Below are 18477 nucleotides of genomic sequence, written 5' to 3' on the forward strand. Positions count from 1 at the left end.
CTCCATTAGTTTTAACCAAAACAAAATTGCGAAATTCAGACACGACTTTGTTCTCATGTTAATATTTAATTTAATGCGGGTTCTATGGCGTTATTATATTGAAAAATGTCGAGCGCGCATCAAATATGCGAGCAATCTCTCCACTCAAAGGCGGATTCCCAAACTCATCTGCACGCTCAAACCTTTGTCTTCCTGCATGTGCAGCCGTGAATCTAGAATTGTCTTCTCTCCAGGATTTAATGTTGCCATAAGCGCAACATTATAGTGTGGGCACCCACCGGCAGAAACATTAATCGCGCATATGCCAAGTTTGCCAACAAATGTAAATCAATATTTACACAGTGTAATAGTTGTAAATTTATCGGTCTCATGTGTCCTGCAAAATCACATCTACTGTCCTGCAACAGATCAATAGTCAGGTGGTCACCCTAGTCTAAGGTCACAATGAACACTTTTCCTCTTTTATTTACAATTTCCTCTCTCGCTGCGGCACTCATTTTCTGCTTATCAGTCGCCGGTTACTGAAGAGGAATCCAGCACGAGACAATGATATGGCTCAACCAAAATTGATACTGTTACATGATTGGCTGTTAGCGTGTCACTCCCTACGTTGCTAGGTTACCAGAGAAGGAGTGCCTTTGTTAAAGCAACCAAACTTGCTTCGCAACCTCTGTTTTCTTCCAACGAAGAATAAAAAATATCGAACGTTTTATCGAACACATTTTTTATTGATATCGATCATGTGTCTATCGTGATACATATCGTTATCGTTTTATCGCCCAGCCCTAGATGCTGGTGACGGGATTGTTAGTGAGAGACACCTGTGCACCACACTGGCCTTGATCCGCTTCCATGGCTCTCAGCCCCGCCCCACTTGTCACAAAAATTTTAAGTTCTACCAACTTTAAAAAAATTACTTAAATGTTTTGAGTTAATAAGTTTCCTCAAATGTTTTGAGCATTCTAAACTTACTGGGTTTTACAGTGTACTAAAAACTTATTTAACCCTCTACTGCAGTGGTTCCCAAACTTTTCCTGGAGTACCCCCAGTCCTGCGCATTTTGTATGTCTCCCTGTTTCTGATACACCCATTTCAGGTCTTACTGTCTCTACTTATGCGCTCATGAGTTGAATCAGGTGTGATAAATGAGGGAAACATACAAAATGTGCAGGGCTGGGGGTACTCCAGGACAGGTTTGGGAACCACTGCTCTACTGCACACATGTTAATGGCACATGAAAAAAAAAAATTCCACGTTTTTTGGTTCATTTGGGAACATTTTATTGAAAAAAAAAAAAAAAATTCCCCCCACCCTCCCCCAACCCCAAAATATTTTTTCACTGCCTCAGGGCAACGTTGTGCGACAATGGTACAGAGTCATAGAGAAAATTATCATCTAAATCAATTAAAAAAAAAAAAAAAAAATTCAAGAAATCATTAAGTAAAAAGGGAAAAACACTTGAAAGACATTAATATATTGAATTTGATACATGCATAGGTGTCACTATTCAGGGTGTGACACTGGCTCTTCCTGTTGTTTATCTTGTCCTGTCAATTTTCAGCAGCTCGTGATTGTAGCAATCAGTGCTAGGGTGCTTAATCACGAGCTGATCTCCCACACCTGTCGCTCGTTCCCTTTACCCTTTATATGCCCAGCTGTGTCTTCCCTTGTTGTCAGTTGATCACTTCATGTCGCGTGGATGTTACGTGTCTGCTCTACGTTTTGCTCTGTGTCTCACCTATTTGTTCTTTGTGTTCAGGACCCTTAGACGAGGAGTTTTCATGCAAGTAGTTTCTCTTGCTGGGCTCGTACTCGTCCTCTGCTGGGTCATCTGCTCTCCTGCTTTTTTCAGTGGTCTCTCCTGCCCCTGTCTGCTGTGTGTGCGCAGATACCACGAGAGCCACCAGTTTCCTCACACTGCCACCTGTACTTTGACTGTTTCATTTGTGTGTGTCAGGTTTGGTCCTGAATAAACTTATTATTTTTTTTGTTCACCGCAATTTGAGTCCTCCCTTCATCCACCTCTCGACAGAATCAACTGACCTAGATGGACTCAGCGGACGAACTAGAATTACGACGAGCTATTGCTCAGCAGGGCATTCTGTTGGGACGGCAGCAGGAGGAGTTGTCAGCTTCTCATCGTGCTATGACGGAGATGTCACGCCAGCTAGCCGAGGTTACCCAGCGGCTCGAACGGCTTCAGCCGCATCCTCCTGTTGATCCCACTTCACCAGGTCTACCTGACACTGAGGGGGCGAACCCCCGCCGATCTGAACCCCGCCTTAATCCACCTGCTCCATATTCTGGTGAGCCGAACTCATGTCGCTCATTTCTTTCACAGTGCTCATTAACTTTTTCACTACAGCCTTCCTGCTTCTCGACGGAGAAATCAAGGGTAGCCTTCGTCATCATGCACCTGGCCGGGCTTGCTAGAGAGTGGGGAACAGCTATGTGGGACAATGAGCACGATTGCTGCAGTTCATATGAGGATTTCTCAGCGGAGCTTCGCAAGGTATTTGACCGTTCGTCACTGGGAACCGAGGCGGCACGGGCATTGTCGCTGTTACAACAGGGGACCCGGTCCGTATCGGAATATTCAATCGAGTTCCGCACACTCGCAGCGTCCTGTGGGTGGAATTTGAAAGCACAGTGGGACCATTTTCTTCATGGCTTAGCTGAACACATTAAGGATGAGATTTACTCACTGGAATTACCCCCTACACTTGAAGGATTGGTGGACCTCGCTATCCGGGTTGACAACCGGATTTCCCTTCGTTCTCAGCATCGAAGGGCGGGGTTCCCTCACAGATCTGTCAGCAACGCACAAGACACAGGAGTGGTTGCATCACAGCAGTTCGGTCTCTCTGAGGAGGAACCCATGCAGATCGGGAGAGCTCATCTGACTGTCGCGGAGCGGCACCATCGCCTCGCCAATAACTTGTGTCTCTACTGCGGGGAGGCGGGGCACATGGCTGCGGCTTGTCCCTTAAAGGGGCGACGCTCATCCTTCAGAGGACGACGCACGGTGAGCATTACCAACACGCTACTGCCGTCTGGTGGTCGATCCACTCTCCCGGCTTTACTGCAGGTCGGGGGGGCGGTCCATCGTGTGGCGGCTTTAATTGATTCTGGGGCAGAGGGTGATTTCATGGATATTGGAATGGCCAAGCAGTTGGGCATTTCATGTTCTCTCTTGGCTGAGCCGATTTCAGCCAGAACACTTTGTGATACCCCTCTCACAAGGATTATTCATTCCACAGGGCTTGTTAGCCTCACCATTTCTGGGAATCATGCTGAGGAGATTCGTTTCCTATTAATTCATTCTCCTTCTGCTCCAGTGGTTTTGGGGCACACTTGGCTGGTTAAGCACAACCCTCACATCGACTGGGCTCTTAATTCCGTATTGGCATGGAGTCCATTCTGTTTGTCTCAGTGTTTGGTGTCTGCTTCTTCCCCTTTAAAGTCTGTTTCTGTGTTACAGGAGGAACCGGTGAGCCTGGCGGGTGTACCAGAGGCTTACCATGATTTGAGAGCAGTGTTCAGTAAGTCCCGAGCTTCATCTCTTCCTCCGCACCGCCCGTACGACTGTGCGATAGAGTTATTACCTGGCACTTCTCCACCTAAGGGGCGCCTATATTCGCTCTCCGGTCCTGAGAGGGAGGCCATGGAAAGATACATCAGCGATTCTCTATTAGCCGGTATAATACGTCCTTCCTCCTCTCCGGCCGGGGCGGGGTTCTTCTTCGTGGGGAAGAAAGATGGATCATTGCGTCCCTGTATAGATTATCGGGGGCTGAATGACATCACGGTAAAGAATAGCCACCCTTTGCCGTTGATGTCTTCAGCATTCGAACTCTTGCAGGGAGCAACCATCTTTACGAAGCTGGACTTACGCAATGCTTACCACCTAGTTCGGATTAGGAGGGGGGACGAGTGGAAGACCGCTTTTAATACCCCTACAGGTCACTTTGAGTATTTGGTCATGCCCTTTGGACTCTCAAACTCCCCAGCGGTCTTCCAGGCACTCGTCAATGACGTGCTCAGAGACATGGTCGACCGGTTTGTATTTGTTTACCTCGACGACATCCTGATCTTCTCCCAGAACGAGCGCGACCATGTTCAGCACGTCAGGCGAGTGTTACAGCGGCTACTCGAGAATCGTTTATTCGCTAAGGTGGAGAAGTGCGAGTTTCACGCACGGTCGGTTCCGTTCCTGGGTTTCGTTCTGTCGCCTGAAGGCATCCGAATGGATCCGGGGAAAGTAAAGGCTGTTGCTGATTGGCCCACCCCAGATAATCGCAAGGCGGTCCAGCGATTTCTGGGGTTTGCCAATTTTTACCGGCGATTCATTCGGAACTTTAGACAGGTCGCCCTACCACTGACGAATCTCACTTCCACACGAATTCGTTTCTGTTGGTCAACGCTGGCTCAAAAGGCGTTTGAAGAACTAAAGAGCCGCTTTGTTTCGGCTCCGATTCTCACTAACCCCGACCCGTCTCGTCAATTCATTGTGGAGGTTGATGCGTCAGAGGTAGGAGTGGGAGCAGTTTTGTCTCAGAGGTCACCTTCGGACGACAGAGTACACCCATGTGCATTCTTTTCTCGTCGTCTTACTCCTTCGGAACGGAATTATGACATTGGGAATAGAGAGTTACTGGCTGTTAAGTTGGCATTGGAGGAGTGGCGTCACTGATTAGAGGGCGCTGGGGTTCCATTCTTAGTTTGGACCGACCACAAGAACTTAGAATATATTCGATCCGCTAAGAGGCTAAATTCTCGGCAGGCTCGCTGGGCATTATTCTTCGGCCGGTTTTTGTTTAACATCTCCTATCGGCCCGGTAGTAAGAACGGTAAGCCCGATGCACTCTCACGGATTTTTGAGGCTGAGGCTAGTCCCACTTCCCCGGTGACCATCGTGGCCCCCAGCCAGGTGGTCGCGGCGGTTACTTGGGGAGTGGAGTCCAGGGTCCGTGAGGCGTTACACGACGTCACGATTCCCGCGGGGTGCCCAGTGGGTCTGCTGTTCGTGCCGGAGTCGGTCCGAACTGCCGTTCTTCAGTGGGGCCACTCATCCAGTCTAGCTTGCCACCCGGGAGCGGTTCGAACGTGTGCATTAATCAAGCAGCGGTTCTGGTGGACCTCACTAGCGCGGGATACTCGGGAGTTCGTTTCGGCCTGTCCGGTGTGTGCGGTGGGTAAGGGCTCTAATCGACCCCCAGCAGGGCTACTCCGACCGCTGTCAATCCCTTCAAGACCCTGGTCACACATAGCCATGGACTATGTCACGGGCCTACCCCCGTCTAGTGGCAATACCGTGGTTCTTACCGTGGTGGACAGGTTCTCGAAGGCGGTTCATTTTATTCCCCTCCCCAAATTACCTTCAGCGAGGGAGACAGCGGTCATTGTCTTAGACCACGTTTTTCGCATTCATGGCCTCCCGGTGGACGTGGTTTCTGACAGGGGTCCCCAGTTTGTGTCAAGGTTTTGGACAGAATTCTGTCGACAGCTGGGGGCGACGGCGAGCCTATCCTCAGGTTATCACCCGCAGACGAACGGTCAGGCTGAGCGAGCCAACCAGGACTTGGAGAGAGTCCTGCGCTGTGTGGCGTCGGCAGAGCCGTCAACTTGGAGTTCCAGGTTAACCATGGTCGAGTACGCACATAACTCACTCCCGGTCTCATCTACGGGATTATCACCCTTCCAGTGCTGTTTAGGCTACCAGCCCCCATTATTTCCCTCCCAAGAATCCGACGCCATTGTTCCGTCCGCGCATTCGTTCATTCAGAGGTGCCTTCGTACTTGGAGGCTCGCCAGAGAAGCCCTTTCTCGGACTGGCGAAAGGAACAAGGCGTCGGCGGACCGTCACCGTTCTAAGCCCCCACTTTACGTGTGTGGACAAAAGGTTTGGCTGTCAGCCCAGGACATTCCTCTCAAACTTCCCGCACGTAAACTGGGACCCAGATTCATTGGACCGTACATCATAACCAAAGTGCTTAACCCGGTGACGGTTCGACTTAAATTACCCCCCCCGATTTAAGAGAATTCATCCGGTGTTTCATGTTTCCAAAATCAAGCCCGTTATTCGCTCCCTACTTCAGCCCCAGACCTCTGCTCCACCGCCCCCCAGACTCATCGAGGGATTACCTGCCTACACGGTACGGCGACTTCTTGATGTGAGGCGGAGGGGCAGAGGTCATCAATATCTGGTAGACTGGGAGGGTTATGGTCCGGAGGAGAGATGCTGGATTCCGGCTCGGGACGTGCTGGACCGCACTCTTATTGACCAATTCCATCGGCGTCATGGTGAGTCCTCTGGGGACGCCAGGAGGCGTCCCTGAGGGGGGGGGGGGTTCTGTCACTATTCAGGGTGTGACACTGGCTCTTCCTGTTGTTTATCTTGTCCTGTCAATTTTCAGCAGCTCGTGATTGTAGCAATCAGTGCTAGGGTGCTTAATCACGAGCTGATCTCCCACACCTGTCGCTCGTTCCCTTTACCCTTTATATGCCCAGCTGTGTCTTCCCTTGTTGTCAGTTGATCACTTCATGTCGCGTGGATGTTACGTGTCTGCTCTACGTTTTGCTCTGTGTCTCACCTGTTTGTTCTTTGTGTTCAGGACCCTTAGACGAGGAGTTTTCATGCAAGTAGTTTCTCTTGCTGGGCTCGTACTCGTCCTCTGCTGGGTCATCTGCTCTCCTGCTTTTTTCAGTGGTCTCTCCTGCCCCTGTCTGCTGTGTGTGCGCAGATACCACGAGAGCCACCAGTTTCCTCACACTGCCACCTGTACTTTGACTGTTTCATTTGTGTGTGTCAGGTTTGGTCCTGAATAAACTTATTATTTTTTTTGTTCACCGCAATTTGAGTCCTCCCTTCATCCACCTCTCGACAATAGGTCTGTATCATGTAGTGTGCTATGCCATTTAATGTACTTCATGTGATAAGACTTCACTCCGTACGAAATTTCAAAAAGCAGTTCTTCTCTGCTGTGACATAGTGGTATATGTTACAATTTTTGCACATCACTTTGGGTGTTCCTGCACACCCAGGAACCCTGCATCTTCCCTTCTTATAATACATTGGGGCCAATGAGAGGTACTGTCTAAAACCTCCTTGAAAAGTACCCCTTATCGCACAACGTTGCCCTGAGGCAAAGAAAAGAAAAACTGAATTTCTGAACATGCAAAATAAAAAAAACTTCATAAAACCTGACAAAAGGCTTCTCTACACCTTCATACATGCACACATATTTTTTATGTACAGTTCATGTCGTTTTAAATAAGATTACTAAAGCAAATGATATTGCCTGCTTCTCACACCATGTGCTTGTGTGACCATGTGTCAGAACAGGATGTCCCACCTCTTAATGGTGCTTGATATTGACTCCAACACCTTACTGGACTGTTATTTGGTACTTTCTTGACCTTTCTAATTGGTTTTAATCATTCAAAGAAAAATGTACTAAACATAGGGCTTAAGAAAACTTATCGGTTACTAACGTAACCTCGGTTCCCTGAGATACGGAACGAGTACTGCGTATGGGGGAAAAGTCTCCCTTTTTCCCCGCTACTGAAGCCTTTTCAATAAAGTGCTGGACCCGGCGCCTCAGAAGTCATCCTGATCAGCCAGAAAGGAAGAGGATCGGGGCACGTCTCGCCACGGCCGGACCACCCCGAAAGCTCGCTCGCACATGCTCCCCTCCGCCTCGTTTATCTCTGGGTGCGGGACAAATGCAACCTGCAGTAACAGGACCCACACTTGCTGCGTCCTTAACAACCGCCGTTATCACGGCGACCCAATTTTTACACACTCGGCGCGACTTTGCTGCGCAGCCTATGGCGACAAAGCGCGCAAACTTTCCCGCCGAAATGGGCGGGGAAAGGCCCTATATAAGTGAGCATTTCGCCATAGGCAACTCAGGCCATATCGACTGAAGCGACAACACTGAGCCGCAGCCTAGTGGCACGGCAAGTAACGCAGTACTCGTTCCGTATCTCAGGGAACCGAGGTTACGTTAGTAACCGATAAGTTCCCTTTCGATACTTCACTCGTACTGCGTATGGGGGAACGAATTCAACCACGGCGTGCCACTGCTGTGGAACGACTGGACTTGACCGGACACCGCGAGGGGACCGAGTGTCAAGTGAGAAGGCCGAAGCCGCCGTAACCCTTGTGCACTACGAGGGAGAGACTCCCGGGTTTTGCGTAAAACGCAGAACTATGATGGCTGCGTAATTACGCCGAGAGGACCCGAGCCTGTAAGGTCGGAATGTCCAACTGATAAAATCTGGCAAAAGTGGACGGCGAGGACCAGCCGGCCACCTCACAAATGTCTTTAATGGAAATTCCACTGGACCAGGCCCAAGATGAGGCCATACCCCTAGTGGAGTGGGCTCCTACTCCTGTGGGGCAAGGGGTCCACACCGAGGAATAACAGAGCGTGATAACGTCGACAATCCAACGCGAAAGATGTTGCTTTGAGACCGGAAACCCTTCGGTGCGGCCGCCAAAGCAAACAAAGAGCTGATCAGACTGCCGGAAGGGTTGTGATCGCTCAGTGTAAATGCGCAGTGCCCTGACAGGGCAAAGTAATTCCTGCTCCTGATCGCTCGGCATAGGGGGAAACGCAGAGAGCGAAATGACCTGCGATCTGAAAGGTGTGGAAAGCACCTTGGGAACGTAGCCCACCTTAGGTTTCAACACGACTCTAGAGTCGTCTGGCCCGAACTCGAGGCATGCAGGGCTAACAGAAAGGGCCTGCAAATCGCCAACACGCTTGATCGACGCCAGTGCAAGAAGCAGGGCGGTTTTAAGCGTCAGGGGCCTAAGGTCTGCTTGGCGCAGTGGCTCAAAGGGCGGGCCCTTTAGAGCTTTGAGGACCAAATGGAGATCCCAGGAAGGAACCGTAGGGGTCCGTGGTGGATGCAACCGCCTGGAACCCCTTAGAAACCTAACAACGAGGTTGTTCCGACCTACAGACTGGCCAGCAATAGGAGCGTGAAACGCTGCGATGGCTGCTACATACACTTTGAGCGTGGAGGGGGCTCGCCCCGCGTCCAGGCGCTCCTAGAGGAAGGACAGTATATCGGCTACGTCACATTCCTCAGGGTCTATGCTGCGTGTAGAACACCAGCTAACAAAGACCGCCCATTTCTGAGCATAGAGGCGTCTAGTGGACGGGGCTCTAGCATGTGAAATGGTTTCTAGCACGTTCTCGGGGAGGCAAGAAGGCTCCCGTCGAGAGACCACAGGTGCAGAGCCCACAGCTCCGGCTGTGGGTGCCAGATTGTTCCATTCGCCTGAGAGAGGAGGTCCCGTCTCAGAGGAATCGGCCAGGGGGCTTTTGTGGAAAGCCTGAATAGCTCTGAGGTCCAAACTTGGCACCTCCAGAGCGGGGCCACTAACAGAACTCTGTGTCTGTCTTCCCTGACACGCCTGATCACCTGGGGGATCAGAGCGACCGGGGGAAAAGCGTAGAGAAGGGTGTTGGGCCAAGAGTGGGCCAGCGCGTCTTCCTTCTTCGAAAAATAAATTGGCCAATGAGAGCTGTCTTGAGAGGCGAAGAGGTCTACCTCTGCCTTCCCGAATAACTCCCAAATGGTGTAAACTATCTGGGGATGGAGCGTCCACCCGTCTGAGGGGACGTTGCTCCGGGACAGCATGTCTGCTCCCAGGTTGTTCTTTCCGGGAATGTGGGTCGCTCTGAGCGACCGAACCCTTGAAGAAGCCCATTCTAGCAGTCTTTTCGCCAGGGCGCATTGGCGGCTGGACGAGAGACCTCCTTGGCGGTTGATATATGACACCACTGTCATGCTGCCCGATTGGACTAAGACGTGGCGATCCGTCAAATGAGCCTGAAAGGCCTGTAGGGCTCGAATCACTGCCAGCATCTCGAGGCAGTTGATGTGCAGATGGCTTTCCTCGTGGGACCACAAGCCAAAGGCTGGACTGCCCTCGCACAGAGCGCCCCAACCCAGGTTGGACGCATCCGTTGAAAGCACCGTCCTCCGTGACACCGCCTGTAGGGGTACTCTAGACTGAACCAAGAGGGATTCGTCCAGGGCCTCAGGGCTGCTACGCAGGCCTGATTGACCTTGAGGCGCAAGCAGCTGTGCCGCCATGCGTGAGGAGGGACCCGAAATTTCAGCCAGTACTGAAGAGGCCGCATTCGTAGCAGGCCTAGCTGCAGCACCGGGGAGGCGGAAGCCATCAGCCCTAGCAACCTCTGGAATAGCTCCAGAGGGAGGTAAGCTTTGTTCTTGATGGAGGCCACGAGCTGCTGAATGGTCAGAGCACGCTCTGACGAAACTACTGCCGTCATACTGACAGAGTCGAGAACTGCACCCAGGAACGAGATACGTTGAGTGGGAAGCAGCGAGCTCTTGGCTAAATTGACCCTGAGACCCAGACACTGCAGGTGGCTGAGAAGCACGGATCTGTGGTGCTCCAACTCCGACCGCGAGCTGGCTAGGATGAGCCAGTCGTCGAGATAGTTCAAAACGCGTATACCCATCTGTCTGAGAGGGGAGAGCGCAGCGTTCATGCACTTCGTGAAAGTGCGAGGAGCTAGGGACAACCCGAAGGGAAGGACTGTATACTGGTAAGCCACACCCTCGAACGCGAATCTCAAGAATCGCCTGTGCTTGGGGGCTATCTGGATATGAAAGTAAGCATCTTTCAGGTCCAGCGAGCAGAACCAGTCCCCGTGACATACTTGTGCGAGGATCTGTTTCAGCGTTAGTACTTTGAACTTTCGCTTCATGAGGGAAAGGTTCAGAAGTCTGAGGTCCAGAATTGGTCTGAGACCGCCGTCTTTCTTTGGAACCAGGAAGTAACGGCTGTAGAAGCCCGACTCGCTCTGCGAAGGGGGCACTAATTCTATAGCGCCTTTTCGCAGAAGAGTTAAAACCTCGGCCCGGAGGACATGAGCATCGTCCGGTTGTACCGTTGTTTGAATCACCCCGCCAAAGCGTGGGGGCCTTCTGGCAAACTGGAGCGAGTAGCCTAGGCTTATGGTTCTCAGAATCCAACTTGATACACCGGGGATGGCTCGCCAAGCCTCGACCCGGGCAGCAAGGGGTAGAATGACATCGGATGGTGACCCGCTTAGAAGGGGGTCGCACACCGGTATGGTAGGAAGAGGAAATAAGCTCTTTTGAGGAGTGTGTAAAAATTGGGTCGCCGTGATAACGGCGGTTGTTAAGGACGCAGCAAGTGTGGGTCCTGTTACTGCAGGTTGCATTTGTCCCGCACCCAGAGATAAACGAGGCGGAGGGGAGCATGTGCGAGCGAGCTTTCGGGGTGGTCCGGCCGTGGCGAGACGTGCCCCGATCCTCTTCCTTTCTGGCTGATCAGGATGACTTCTGAGGCGCCGGGTCCAGCACTATCTTGGGCCGGGGTCCCTGGCGTTTCGGGAAGGTTGTGCGCTTAGCAGAGCGCAAGCGGTGGCGGTGCTCTTTGGGCGGTGCAGCCTGAGAGGCAGAAGGGGCTGGTTTCGTCTGCTGAGCCGGCGCAGGCCTGGGGCGGCTAGGAGCAGATGCTGAGCTTGAACGTTTGGGCAGGAAGTGTCTCATCGCTTGAGAAGACTTCTGTGCTGCCGTGAAACGCTCTGTGAAACCTTCCACTGCCGGTCCAAAGAGTCCTGACGGGGAAACAGGCGCATCGAGGAAGGCCGTCTTGTCCTGATCTTTGATTTCGTCAGGTTAAGCCATAAATGGCGCTCCAGCACCACCAGGCTGGCCATCGATCTGCCGATGGCTTGGGCCGCTGCCTTTGTGGCCCGCAGGGCTAAATCAGTTGCGCTGCGGAGATACCTGAAGGCGGTCTCTTCAGTGCCAGACTCGTCCATGGCGCGGAGAAGTTTGGCCTGGAAGACCTGGAAGATGGCCATAGAATGGAGCGCTGAGGCGGCTTGGCCAGCGGATGCATACGCTCTTCCTGCAAGGGCGGAAGTGGTCCTGCAGGGTTTAGACGGAAGGGAACGCTTCGTCTTCCAGCCCACGGCCACGGGCGGACAGAGGTGAGCGGCCACTGCTTCATCCAGGGGCGGCAGGTGTTCGTAACCCTTCTCCTCCGAACAATCAAATGAGGTGAGGACTGAGCGGTGAGAAGTGTGCAGGCGGGCTGAATAGGGGGCGCGCACTGACTTCGCCAGCTCCTGATGAACCTCAGGAAAGAAAGGGGCCGAACGTTGCTGAGGAGCTTGACGGCGGCCTGGGAGGAACCACTCATCCAGGCGGCTTCGTGACGGCTCTTCTGGTGGAGCCCAGTCGAGGTCCAATTCCTCCACGGCTTTAGATAGGACGCGGAAAAGTTCGGCGTCCATACCCGCGCCGCGATCAATGGGCTCCAGGGGAGGCAGGGGGGCGGGGTCGTCAGACTCGCCCAGCCAGTGCTCCGGCACAGAGGCTGCCAGAGACACGGAGTCATCGAGCTGCTCTTCGTCGGATCCGCCGAAGGAAACAAGGTCGCTTGCATCAGCCGAGGGACATTGTTCAGGGCGGGAGAACAGCACTGGGGACTGTTCTCTGCTGAGAGAGGGCGAAGCACGCGGGCAGTGGGCCGGCGTCAGCTCGCTCAGCTCAGCGTGCTCAGCGCACTTATATAGGGCCTTTCCCCGTCCATTTCGGCGGGAAAGTTCGCGCGCTTTGTCGCCATAGGCTGCGCAGCAAAGCCGCGCCGTCATTGGTTCAACGACTTGCAATGAGTGAACCAATGACGATGCAGCTGCACTGCGTTATTGAAAAGGCTTCAGTAGCGGGGAAAAAGGGAGACTTTTCCCCCATACGCAGTACGAGTGAAGTATCGAAAGGGAACTTCCCCTTGCCTGAGAGCAACGCTGTGCTGTAGAGGGTTAAAACACCTCATGTGACTACAGTGGTTCAACTTTAATGTTATGAAGCGACAAGAATACTTTTTGGGCACTAAAAAACAAAATAACATCTTCATTCAACAATGATTTCAAAACACTGCTTCATGAAGCTTTGAAGCTTTTTGAATTTTTAGTTTCAAATCAGTGGTTAGGAGCATGTATCAACCTGCCAAAGTCACACGCCCCAGTGTCGAATCAGAAATTTCAAAACACTTATGAGATAACGAAGCCTCGTTTACTGAAATCACGTGACTTTGGCAGTTTGATACGTGCTCCGAACCGCCGAAATGTTTTGTTTCGACAGATAAAAGTCATATGAATTTGAAAACAAACCCCAGAGTTAGTAAATTATGACATATTTTCATTTTTTGGTAAACGGTTTCTTTTTATTTTAATTTGGTTTCCTCAGTTTAATTAAGTTCAGTGCACTTCTTTGAGAGCATGACAGAACTTGTTTAGGTGACTGCCTCATTCTTTGTCTCCGTCTGACCGTACTTATTTGCTGTTTGTTGTACATTAAATCTCATGTTCTTGTTCTCCTTCATCAGATCATCATCCTTTAAGAATGATTAGGAAAAATCTAGTTTGGTAGCTTTTTGTGTTTGTGATGATAACACTTCAAGCGCATCAGTTCCTCATACCCCAAAATAAGTGGCCATGCATATGCAAATACAAATGGAAACTTGTGCAATTATGCACGTTTACTGATATGTAATTATAGCTTTTTTACATTCCTAAAACAGATCTTCCTAAAACAGCCCTTTGGTTGCCCTAGGCGAGATTGCCCTAGCCCATCAGTATAACAGACCAGTATTGTTTGAGATTAATTAATGAGGAATGTCAATGTTTACTTGGAAACAAGTCACTGAAGTTTTAAATTGTGGTTGAATAAACAGTATTCAAGGGTCTTACTTGCTTCAGGCTGAGTATCCCTGGTCTCAGTGGTCTGTGTTTCACTGGGGCCTGGAATGCTAGATGTGACTTCGGTAAAGTTGGTTTTATATTCACACATTCGGACATCCGTATTCAATAGCCTTGTTAATCACACTACATTGGACATTCACAAGTAAATATGCCATTAAAACAATACTTGCCTATTTTGATCAACTGTGAAAAATGTTGTAAGTTGACAATCGTTGGTTGTCAATATCATATCACTGCTTAAAATTCGCAAAAAAATTTATTTATTGCACATTTATTGGAAAGTCTGAATTTATCAGAAGTCTGAATGTGCGAATATAAAACCAACTTTACCTAAGTAACACCACTATCAGCATAATGGTTGGCCTGCTAGTTATAATGAATGTAGAGTATAGAGCAACTGTACTTTTCATAACTAGCATGCATACGTTATCCGAAATACTGGTCTTTTGACATTTACATCCATGTAGGTTATCAGTGAAGTTACGTTTGCTAGAGGGCGCCCGTGCCCGCGCCCCCAACATATTTGTCGCCCTAGGCAACCGCCTAGTTCGCCTATAGCAATCGCCGGCCTTGCGTTTAAGTTGCATTTATTCATTTTTTGATTAAATATTGAAAGTAGAAAAAAATTAGAAAACTGCATTTTTTAGTTTTTCGTTAAAAACAACAACAAAAACAAGAATTTGGCTTGAGGTTTTACATTCAGGGGTAGAATATTCTACAGCTTGAACATGCTATTTCTAAATGTGGATGGCCCTTTTCTGGTGATTTGCCAAGCAAAGATCAACCTGTGCCGCTTTCAGTTCTTTCACAGTTCTGTGCAACAGAATAATAGTCTTCCGCTGCTATAGTTGGATGGATTCTTAAACATTTATTACAAATAATCTCTCTCTCGTCAAACACCCCGACTAAGGAATGCTTTGACACTGGGCAGGGCTTTCTTCTTTATAGGCATGGGTTTGAAAACCTACGTGCCAGAGAAATATTAGCTGATTATATGTACCTCGAATCAGCACCCATTACCCATCAGCCTGTATTATCTGTATTAAAGGATTAGTCCACTTTTAATTCAACTTTTTACTGATAATTTACTCACGCCCATGTCATCCAAGATTTTCATGTCTTTCTTTCATCAGTCGAAAAGAAATGAAGGTTTTTGATGAAAACATTCCAGGATTATTCTCCTTATAATAGACTTCAATGGACTCCAGACAGTTGAAGGTCAAAATTACAGTTTCAGTGTAGCTTCAAAAGGCTTTAAACAACACCAGACGAGGAATAAGGGTCTTATCTAGTGAAACGATTGGTCAATTTTTATACAACTTTATATGCTTTATAAACACAAAATATCGCTTTGAACGTACTTCCGCTTTCCGCATTCTTCAAAAAGCTTATGCTGTATGCCCTACGCCTTCCCTATTCTACTTACGGAAAAAACTGAACTGGCGCCGCGTTTGTTCCGTAAGTTGAATAGGGAAGGCGTAGGACATGAATCGTTTGTGTTTATAAAGCATATACATTTTTATATTTTTTTAGAAAAGGAGCGATGGTTTTGCTAGATAAGACCCTTATTCCTCGTCTGGTATCATTTAAAGCTCTTTAAAGCTGCACTGAAACTGTAATTTTGACCTTCAACTGTTTGGAGGCCATTGAAGTGCACTATAAGGAGAATAATCCTGGAATGTTTTCATCAAAAACCTTCATTTCTTTTCGACTGAAGAAAGAAGGACATGGACATCTTGGATGACATGGGGGTGAGAAAATTATCAGGAAAAGTTTATTTAAAAGTGAACTAATCCTTTAAATTTAATACATGTTCGGACTGGCCATCGGGAACAGCGTGTGGAAAAAAAAAGAAAAAAAAAGGAAAATTTTATTTATTCAAGTGAAATATAAAATGGAAAAAGGGACTGGCAAAATGGCCACACTTATGAAGTAACCTAAAAAAAAAAAATTAAATCAATGTTTGGTTTCATTGTTTTAATTTTTGCATTTGCACTGTATGGTTTGAAAAAACGAATTGTGAAGCATTACACGGACCACTTTAGCTTTTTGCTTACGTCACTAAGGATCATAAAAAACGGTTATGCAAAAAGAAGTCTAGTCTTTCTAGTCTTCAACTGCCCAGAAACAAATGCAGATTTCACAATAGAGAAGTCAGGCTGGTCTTAAAAACATGTTTTCAATCAGAATGTAAGTCAACAAGGCTGGATTCCTTGCAAAGTTCAATGTCACGTGTTAAAATTCTTGCATGTGCAATACCTTTCACTAATTTTATAAAGTCACTGAGTGAGACTTGCTCTCATCTGTGTTTCTGTGGGAAAATACTGTGGCCCCTCCAACAAAATAAGTCAGTTCAATGCTTAGAGCTGGAAATAAGGACAAGAAACTTTTTTTGACAAGAGCGATAAAATTGCCTTTTATATGGAGGTCAACTTTATAATCAACCCCTCCACATAAATACAGAATATAATTTAGCATTATGCAAATACATAAGACAATATATAAAGTGTACACTAAAAGTACTAATGAAATATGTCTTTCACTTATTTTAGTATGGAATAGAAACTTTATCCAAAGCAATATGAAGGCTACAGTTCAAAAATGGTGTCATTTTGGGAAAGGAAGAGAACTGGCCAGTGATCCCACCTCTGTTTTACTGGATCTGCATCTTTAATCAGAATCAGAATCAGAAAGACTTTAATGCCAAGTATCTTTACTCTCAGAGACAGTGTTGTTTGCATAACATGTGACAAACAACAAGGAAATCTTCAAAGTGATGAGAGACTATGCTATGATTTAATTTTTTCAGGATTTCCTTATGGACATACCAGTGGTTTGCATGTCAGACATGTTGTTGACATTTTTTTAAAGTCATTACGTATTAGTGTGTATATATATATATATATATATATATATATATATATATATATATATATATATATATATATATATATATATATATATACACACAAACACAGATCCATCAATTGGTAGAAAGAACAAGAAGATAGATAGATAGATAGATAGATAGATAGATAGATAGATAGATAGATAGATAGATAGATAGATAGATAGATAGATAGATAGATAGATAGATAGATAGATAGATAGATAGATAGATAGATAGATAGATAGATAGATAGATGGATAGATAGATGGATAGATAGATGGATAGATAGATGCATACTGGGAAGCTCTGGTACTTACTCATATCATAGAAATGCTGCCAGAAGGCTTCCATCCAGCTATGTGTGTCTTTAGATGTGTGCGTGAGAATAGTGTATGTGGTCTTAGCACTACACTGGTTGGTTATGGTGATACTTTGAGTTTGTAGAGCTGGATCTCTCTCTGTGGCACGTACACGAGTTTCCTAAAGCAAGTATGCACACACTTGGTTTCAAGACAAGGTGTTTAAAACAAATTATGCATGTTATAGTTAGTAGCATGCGGGAGCAATGTAGTAAACAACTTTCAAAACTATGTATGATGTAACACTGGATTTAAAGACACTTGCAGCACATTTTGCAGCTTCTAACTCACATAACACATAGTCAAAGACAACTTGGACATAAACAATGCCCTCTGTTGACTAAAGGATACAACTACAACTGATGCAATGATAATTCTTACCTTATTAATGGGAATAGTGAAGACTGGTGTCTCTAAAGGGTCTATATCATCTTTCTGCTGGTAACACTTTAAATCAGATCCATTCAGGACACCATAGATGTCTCTCCATTCCCCAGGATTGGTCTCTGACTTGGGTACAAAAAAAAAAAAAAAAAATTATATTATATATATATATATATATATGAAAGCTGAATTTGAATGAATAGGGAATTGGAAAATAAGCTATTTTATTTTTAATTACAATAAATTATTTTTTACAAACCTGAATTCTGAGTTTTCCACATATGACATCTTGAGTCATACAGAGAGGCTGAGCCACGAGTCGACAGCACAAATTACCATAGAGAGGCAACCAGGACGAAGAGTCCTCTAAAATACAGATGAAACCAAAAAAAAAAGGTGAGAACAGATCAAAAACAATAGACGGATTGATGGACGGATGGATGGATGGATGGATGGATGGATGGATGGATGGATGGATGGATGGACGAATGGACAGATGGATGGACGGATGGATGGATGGATGGATGGACAGACAGATGAATGGACAGATGGATGGATGGATGGAAGACAGATGGATGTACGGACGGATGGATGGACGGATGATGGATGGACAGATGGATGGATGGATGGACAGATGGACGGATGGATTGATGATTGTATTCTCAGACTTTTGAACCCCATAAAACATAAAACATATATTTAATGGTCTCTGAACATTAAAATGGGTTTTTTTGAAAAAGATTTCTTACCTGTGTCTGATATAGTCAGGTCATGGGTTCGGAAAGATTTCTGTACGTGGCACAGTGTCAGAGATGTGTGGGCCAGGAGGTGATATTTAGGGCCCCTGAGGACAAAAGTTGATATTGAGGGTCTCTGTGAGCACAATTACAATGTCCAAAGAATGCTTTCAACTTATAAGAACAAAAGATTCAGTTCTGATTAAACTGCTTTCAGAACATTTAGTACTGACAATAATACATGTTTTTGAGTTGACATACATAAAACAATCAGAAAAGATTAACTTCATTTGAAAATAATCTGACAACATTGATGT

The 18477-nt window shown here is 47.3% G+C and overlaps 1 protein-coding gene across 5 annotated transcripts in view; it reads right to left on the minus strand.

Annotated features, from left to right (window-relative positions):
• rtknb (rhotekin b) overlaps window positions 1-18477 on the minus strand; it is a 100753-nt gene that overhangs the window by 58411 nt on the left and 23865 nt on the right. For all 5 annotated transcript variants that reach the window (XM_067376620.1, XM_067376622.1, XM_067376624.1 and 2 more), the window contains 4 exons: window positions 18173-18267; window positions 17683-17789; window positions 17421-17549; window positions 16998-17160 (listed from right to left, as the gene is read on the minus strand). In XM_067376620.1, the coding sequence (XP_067232721.1) occupies window positions 16998-17160; window positions 17421-17549; window positions 17683-17789; window positions 18173-18267 (494 nt within the window). The remainder of the gene's footprint in view (window positions 1-16997; window positions 17161-17420; window positions 17550-17682; window positions 17790-18172; window positions 18268-18477) is intronic.

This window comes from Chanodichthys erythropterus, chromosome 22 (genome assembly GCF_024489055.1).
Source record: "Chanodichthys erythropterus isolate Z2021 chromosome 22, ASM2448905v1, whole genome shotgun sequence".
NCBI classification, from domain to species: Eukaryota; Metazoa; Chordata; class Actinopteri; order Cypriniformes; family Xenocyprididae; genus Chanodichthys; species Chanodichthys erythropterus.